This window comes from Ischnura elegans, chromosome 4, assembly GCF_921293095.1.
Source record: "Ischnura elegans chromosome 4, ioIscEleg1.1, whole genome shotgun sequence".
Lineage (NCBI taxonomy): Eukaryota > Metazoa > Arthropoda > Insecta > Odonata > Coenagrionidae > Ischnura > Ischnura elegans.
The window spans coordinates 95,192,174-95,200,447 of NC_060249.1; the positions used below are offsets into that span (position 1 = coordinate 95,192,174).

The 8,274-nt window shown below is 39.8% G+C and overlaps 1 protein-coding gene across 2 annotated transcripts in view; it reads left to right on the forward strand.

Annotated features, from left to right (window-relative positions):
• LOC124157800 (extracellular tyrosine-protein kinase PKDCC-like) overlaps nt 1-7,810 on the forward strand; it is a 490,493-nt gene extending 482,683 nt beyond the window's left edge. For both annotated transcript variants that reach the window (XM_046532818.1, XM_046532819.1), the window contains exons 2-5: nt 1,892-2,005; nt 2,684-3,245; nt 4,108-4,284; nt 6,955-7,810. In XM_046532818.1, coding sequence (XP_046388774.1) covers nt 1,892-2,005; nt 2,684-3,245; nt 4,108-4,284; nt 6,955-7,037 — 936 coding nt within the window. In that variant the 3' untranslated portion in view covers nt 7,038-7,810. The remainder of the gene's footprint in view (nt 1-1,891; nt 2,006-2,683; nt 3,246-4,107; nt 4,285-6,954) is intronic.
• The last annotated feature ends 464 nt before the right edge of the window (nt 7,811-8,274 follow it).

Below are 8,274 nucleotides of genomic sequence, written 5' to 3' on the forward strand. Positions count from 1 at the left end.
GTATCAGGATACCTGGCTGAAAATGACGTTTAAGTTCGTGGCCCCCTCGATGCTGGAATTCAATATGGTGTTGGCCCAGCCTTAGCCTTGATGACAGCTGCAGGCATACGTTCAATCAAGAGCTGGAAGGTCTCTTGGGGAATATAGCAGCTTCACGGAGTGCTGCACTGAAGATGTAGGTCGGTGAGGCCTGGCACGAAGTCGGCGTTCCAAAATACCTACTATTTTCTATAAGATTCAACTCAACACTATGTGCAGGCCAGTCCATTACAGGAATGTTATTGACGTGTAACTACTCCGCCACAGGCCGGTCATTATGAACAGGTGCTCCATCGTGTTGAAATATGCAACCACCAACCCTGAAGCTCTCTTTAACAGTGGGAGGCGTGGGAGGCAAGAAGGTGCTTAAAACATCAATGTATGCCTGCGCTGTGATAGTGCCACGCAATACAATAAGGGGTGCAAGCCAGTGGCGAAAGAAAAAACTCAAGGGGGGGGCGCAACATATCTTGAGTTGTCTTTACTTTTATCGTAATAAAAGATGATCAAGTCACAGGCAAAGTATAAGAAAATTTTATTTAAAGTGATTATAAACATGTAAAAGACAATGCCATCTTGTGATATAAAAAAGTTACAATTGTGGTTTTACAATGTTCGGCAATAAAAGCGGACCCGCAAGGGGGGGGCGCGCGCCCCCTGCGCCCCCCATCTGTATCCGCCACTGGTGCAAGCCCGATCTAAGTAAAACACAGCCACACCGTAACACCACCGTCTCCGAAGTTTACTGTTGGCACTACACACGCTGGCAGATGAATTTCACCGGGCATTCGCCATTCTCACAAACTGGCATCGGATCACCTCATTTTTTACCGTGATTAGTCACTGCACACAACATTTTTCCACTTTTTAATTGTCCATTGTTTACGCTCCTTACACCAAGGAGGCGTCGTTTGGCATTGATCTGAGTAATGCGTGGCGTATGGGCAGGCGCTTTATCATGAAATCCAAGTGTTCTCACCTCCCGCCGAACAGCCATAGTACTTGGAGAGAATCCTGATGCAGTTTGGAATTCCTGCGTGATGGTCTGGATAGATGCCAGCCTGTTACACTTTGCGACCCTCTTCAACTGCCGGCGGTCATTGTCAGTCAACAGAACAGGTCGGCCAGTACGTGTCCCTTCACGTTTCCACTTCGCTATCACATTAGAAACTGTGGAGTGTGGACTTAGGGATATTTAGGAGTGTGGAAATCTCGCATATAGACTTCTGACACAGGTTAAACCCAATCACCTGACCACGTTCTAAGTCCGTAACACACTCTCTGTTTTATATGTTTATATATATGAATTCCTTCTCCGATATTTTTGGGATATAATTAACTGCACCTCCTCTTGAACCTGCACCCCCTCCGCTCGAAACGCTGTTCTGTTGCTACTTATTCGTTGCTAATTTATGAATGAACCACCCTCCCCTCCCGGACCAAGAACAATATTCTGGCTACAGCCTCGTCTAATACATACATCTATAGTTATACACTGCCAGTTTTGGATAAGTTATTGGGGCATGGATTTCACTTGTTGATGGTAGGGAGGCTAGTTCCTCTCCCACCACACACTTCTGAGGATTTTGGTTCGCAGCTCCATGCAGGATTTGAATGCATGGTCCTTGAATCAGCTGCCTGAATCTCTATGAAGTGGGCTACCACGCTCCCCCTTCTCAACTTTGTGTGTTCATGTAAGGGCCAAGGGAGCAACATGAACCTTTATTGAAGTTGAGATTATGGTGTTATCCTTTCCTTGGATGTATTTTCCTGTGTCGTTATTTCATTCTTGTGCTGCTAATGTAATTATCCTTCAAGGGTATACCATTAATAGCTACTTATATTTTTACAGGTCCTTGGATCTTGCATTCCGGATGCTGTTGGTCCTGTTGCAATGGTCACAGAGTTGGGTGATCCTTTGGATACTGTGAGATTACTTCAACTATCTTGGGAGGACCGCCTTAGAGTGAGTTGCATAGTAAAGACTTGTATTCAATTCAGCAGATATTACACTAAATGCCTACTTAGGTTAGATGTAAGGTGCATCTTGTATATGTGCAGCAGTCTACATATGCATATATCACATACATATATACACATACGTACATATATACACCTGCTTGCAATTTCTATCGAGATACCCAGGGTGCAAGATATATTTGTAGCCATTCATGCCACAGTATTAGCCCAAAAGTTAATGTGTACCAGGCATCTTTGTTTATAATTGTGTGATATTGAGAACTTGAAATTATTATTATTCTGCCAAATTTAATAACATTTGGGCACAAGAATGCAAATGGGAATATATTTTTGCCATAATTAGATCCAATTGTATGTATGCTCTTATTTTCTGGGAAAAACATAGTTTGGTGTGTAGCAGCTGCTGTTCTTTCAGAGTGATTATAGAGGCATTTTTGCCTTTGTAGCTTTAAGTACGAGGTGGAGATTGGCTGAAAAAGCATTGTTATTTTACAACCTATTCATTTAAAGGCACCATGAGTAGAGCGTATCAATAATGATCTTTTAGTAAATTTAATGTTCCATTTGATCCGATATCTCTCAATATTAGGATAGTATATTTTTGATGGTGAAACATTTGATCAAGTGACGGAGTCTAATGGAAACATGTCTTTTCATATTTTAGTTAGCTCTTGGCATGGCCCGAATTCTTCACCGCCTTGCTCACTCTCCTCTTGGATCTTTGGCAATGAATGATTTTCGGAGGCAGCAGTTTGTTACTGTCGGTGGAACCACTCTTAAATTATCAGATGTTGATGATGTCGGAGTGACTGAGCCCTCTTGTACCACTGCTGACGACTGTCTTCAGCGCTTGCCATCTGAAATGCTGAATGAGTCATCTGGAGTGCACCACTCTTCTAGTCCCTGCATAGAAGGCCGCTGTGTTGGACACAATGAAAAGCTAAATGTGTGGCATGCTGGTCGACACTTTATTCGTCTCTTCTTACCTTTGAGTGCCCCCTCTTCTCTCGAACCCCACATCCAAGAGTTATTGGAAGCCTATAAAACTGCCAAGTGGAACTCTGAACAAATATTGGATGCTACAGAGAGGCTGGTTTCAAGTTTCATCTCTGGAGACTACCGGGATGCATCAGTAGAGCATGAGACACAAAAGCCAATCAGTCCTGAGGTCGTCAATGTTGGCTATGACATTCCCAAAGGAAAGGCGGGAAACCTTCAGAGCCTAGGTAAGTGAATGAATGAGCAGCAAGATAGCTTAATGCCATTTTTCTGAAACAATTTTGTAGCAATTAATTTACATACCTGATAAGTAATTCACTGCATATTTTCTAATTTTCATTATTCATTATAATTTTACTCATTCTCATGGTTTCCATTCCTCCATCCCTCAAAATGTTGACAGTTTGATAAAAAATAAAAACTTGGCTCAGAATGTTCTGAAACTGTCATGATATTACCAAATATATTTACACCTACTCCTTGGAATTAATTATGATCGAAATAGTAGAATTGAGCATGGGATAAATATTTTCTTATTTTCGTTGACAATTTTAAAGTAGTTTTTGGACTGACAATTTTGAACCAAAATTGTGGACATGTAGGCAAAAATGAGGACCTATGGCAACTGGAGACAAGTCTTCTGTTTTACTTTGATTTAGGAGGCAATTCTTTCAAATTTTATTTTTGACTTCATTCCTAAATTTTACTCACAAAACCTATGAATTGGCAAATAACATCAAGATATGGACTGCAACATTTTGTTACTATGAAATGAGTCTCAAGCAATACCGCTTTATTCTACCTTTCAATTTTCAAAAATTGCCATCTCCTCCAGTGCAAAATGGAGACAACTCTGATTCAATAGGAGCCTAAAGATGATACTTGTGCATCAAAAATATAGGCGGCATAACAATTTCTATTTTGAAACCACTGAATCATTTCCGTAGGTACTGTGAGTTATTTTCCATTTGTATAAAAATGGTTTGGGCTCTGGAAGTTGCTTTGCTTTGAATGCCCTGCCTGCCCTGCTTTGAATGATGGGTTTTATCAATGGAAAAAATACTTAATTAACTCTTACTGTATTTTCAGGCTTTGAAATGGTTCCTGATAGTGATCTCCCAGGAATGTTTGACTATCGTTGCCATGACTCAACATCAGCTGTTGGTTGTGTCATTTCTGTATTCAATGAACTAGAAGCAGCAGAAATTTGTGCGAAAGATCCTGACTGCAAAGCAGTAGTCCTGGGACAAGAGCATACATGGACAGGTAAAGTATAACCTATAATAATAACTTTTGAAACATATTCATTTCCTAAGAATAATCTAAGTAAGACTTAAAGAAATGCATATTATTGGCACTATAGAAGCCATTCATACAGTTAAAAATGCAACAACAAAACCAATTTAATTACCTTAACTCTGCACATAATTTTTAAGCTTTTTTATGTAAATACATAATGCATTTTTACGAGCATCACTCCAATGAACATGTCAGTATCTCTGATGCTTCAGAAAATGTCTTGGTAAAGGTCCAAGCTCAACAAAATTTACTAGCTGCACATGGTGGAGTTAAAACTTTGCAAAAGAAAACTCATATACTTTTAAAAAGTTCCCCGAAGACATGTCACAATGAGGTCATGTGGAATGCGATATCAGTTTTTTTTCATCATCATCATCATCACTGGTCAACAATCCTAGGATTGGTTTGACGCAGCTCTCCACTCAGTTCTCCCATCAGCTAATCTTTTCACACCTACATATTTCTTCTCTTCCACATCTCTCTTTACTTGTTCCATATATTTTGTTCGAGGTCTTCCTTTTCCATTCTTGCCTTCCACTTGTCCTTCGACGATTGTCTTCATCAGGCCATCATGTCTCAAGATGTGGCTTATAAGGTTGTTCCGTCTTCTTATTAAGGTTTTCATGAGGCTTCTCTTCTCTCCTACCATTCTTAGGACTTCCTCGTTACTAACTCGGTCAATCCATTTGATTTTCATCATTCTTCTGTAGCACCACATTTCGAAGGCCTCTTTCCTTGCTTTCTCCACTGCGGTCACTGTCCATGCCTCACTTCCGTATAGGAGCATACTCCAGATGTAGGTTCTTATAAATTCTTTCTTTACTTCCATACTTAAGTTTCCCGCTGTAAGCAGGTCTCTCTTTTGGTGGAATGCTCTCTTCGCCTGGGCTATTCTGCTGATAATTTCTTTCTTGCTTCTCCCGTCACTAGTTATCTTGCTTCCCAAATAACAGAATTCATCCACCTCTATCAGTTTTTGCCTCCCTATTTTAATGTTGGTCTTGACTTCTTCTCTTCTGCTGCATACTAAGATCTTGGTTTTCTTCGTGCTTATTTTCAGTTGATATCTACTCATTACCCTAACCATATTAACCAGAATATTTTTCAAATCCTTCTGTTTTTGCTAAAACGGCTATGTTATCGGCAAATCTTAGCATGCTAATTTTTTCTCCATGGATATTCACTCCCAATTCCTTTTCTTTGATTTCATTAATGGCTTTTTCAATGTAAACGTTGAAAATTACGGGTGACAATGTACAGCCTTGTCGCACTCCTTTCTTAATTCTTGCTTCTTCACAGCTGGGCCCTGATTTTATCACGGCTACTTGGTTTTTGTATAAACTGTGGATGATTCTTCTGTCATTATAAAGAACCCCAATTTCCTTTACGATTCCAAGCATTGTGCTCCAATCCACGTTGTCAAATGCTTTCTCTAAGTCCACAAACGCAACGAATGTTGGCTTGCTCTTTTCCATTCTCTTCTCTATGAGCAGTCTTAGGGCCAATATTGCTTCCCTTGTGCCTTTGTTTTTTCTGAATCCAAATTGGTCCTCATCCAAGTACTCTTCTGCTTTTCGTTCTATTCTTCTATAGATGATCCTTGTCAGTATCTTTGACGCATGTGTAGTAAGGCTTATGGTCCTAAAATCTTCGCACTTCTCCGCTCTTTTCTTCTTAGGAATAGGGATTATAATGTTCCCCATCAAGGCAAAATGGAGAGTTAAAATCTGTTCCAATAAAATTTTGGAACCTCATAATTTTTTTCTTTCATAACACCGAAGCTTTCTCCATATGAGTTTACTGCAAAGAATCATGGAGATCAAATGCTACTTTGTGCGAAAAATCCACAGAGAAAAAATAATTCACCTTGACCGGGATTCGAACCCGGATCCCTCGATTTCCGGCCGAGTGCTTTAGCCAGTTAAGCTACCGAGGCGTCATTCTTCCCTGTGGAAATTTGTGGACTATACCGGACAAGGTAGTATGGACTGCTGAGCATATTATGCGACGAGCAGTCCAAATCGTGCACACGGCGCCACAGCCGGAGAGTAAAGTCCGAACTTTGAACACATATAGGTGTTCTCTCTTTGACGAATTTAAGTATACCGGGACTAGCCACGCACAATTTCGCACAATTGTGCATTGCGGGTGACACCGTGGCTAGTCCCGGTATACTTAAATTCGTCAAAGAGAGAACACCTATATGTGTTCAAAGTTCGGACTTTACTCTCCGGCTGTGGCACCGTGCGCACGATTTGGACTGCTCGTCGCATAATATGCTCAGCAGTCCATACTACCTTGTCCGGTATAGTCCACAAATTTCCACAGGGAAGAATGACGCCTCGGTAGCTTAACTGGCTAAAGCACTCGGCCGGAAATCGAGGGATCCGGGTTCGAATCCCGGTCAAGGCGAATGATTTTTTCTCTGTGGATTTTTCACACAATTGTGCATTGCGGGTGACTCCCGTAAAAGTTATCACCGTGGCTAGTCCCGGTATACTTAAATGCTACTTTATTTCCACAAGTGTCCGATGGCAGTGACTATTTCACTGAAATCAGGACATTTTTGAAATCACACATTATTTATAGTTTAATTTTGTGTCTTTCATTAATCAACTTCTCATCCTTTCTTTTCAGGAAGAACAATTGCCATTTTTAAAAATGGATATGGAACACCATCTGTTAAGATGGGATACAGTCTACTCCTGAGGAAAAGGTGAATTGACAGTCCAACCAATTATCCTTCCTATGAAAATGAAACCTCAGTCACCTCTAGTCACAGTGGCAAGAAGCAGAATAATAAAATTGTGTGCCTCCTCTGCCATTTATGTGGACTGTGATAAGCATACTGTGTAAATATGATTTTCAACATGCTAAACATGTGGGGCCAGTGTGGATGTGGTTGTGCTAGTGTGATGTGCTCGTGTGTATACTGTTTCTGAAACCATGAGTTTATCATGCTTGTGAAGGTGTATTTTTGATCAGCTGTGAGGTACCAAATATTAACATCTATGGTTTGATATTTAGCTCAAGAAATTGACATAATAGAACCTTAAGTATCAAGAAAGAATCATCTAAATTTATTCTTCAGGGTACACATTATTCTCAACCGAAGCAATGCTATAAGCCATAGTTTTTTTTACTTTGAGAAAACATTCAATGGAATTATATATTTTGCTCCAAGCAAAAGTCATTATTGTGTGGAAAGCTTGGAAAATAATTACATACTAAGCTAGCAAATGCATTGACTATGAACTTGATGAAAACATGTGTTGTCAACAATTTGGTTTTTTAGGTATAACTCTAAAAATTGTGTGTTAAATCCCTTATCAATGAATGAGATATGAGTTGGCCTTGTCGGCGTCACTTTACATGTGCAATAATTGATTTAAAAATCAAATCCTAAGAGAATCCCTTAATTTTTTACTTGTATAAATGTTTATATGCATCTTTAGTTGGTAATAAACTTAAGTAAATTATTTATTATGGTAAATCAATTTTTTATTTTAATTACCTACATTATTATTGACCCTGAAATTTCAGATATGAATATGTAGACAGCTTAAAGACATGACAAACTTCATCTGGGTATCCATCCGAAATTTTGAAGGGGGCAGTACCCCTTCGCAAGTGGAGTATGTTAACCTCTCAACGCCATTTTGCATACCCAGTACATGGCCTTTAAATTTCATATGCCACCATCATACCCCAACGCTTTCTGATCTTCTGTATCTAAAAATTTTTCTCAGTAACATACATATTGCATTTTGCATTAAAACTAGCTTCTATCTCATGAGATAGATTATCTTCCTCATTAGCTCACTGCCTTCTCTCTGTCTTTTCCTTGTGTGTCATCACCTTGAGCCCCATATGTGTTTGTTTGCCTCGATGGTCTTAAGTGAAGGGGCCATGTGCTTCCCCTGCATTTATTTATTTTGTCGACAGTAATCAACAAAG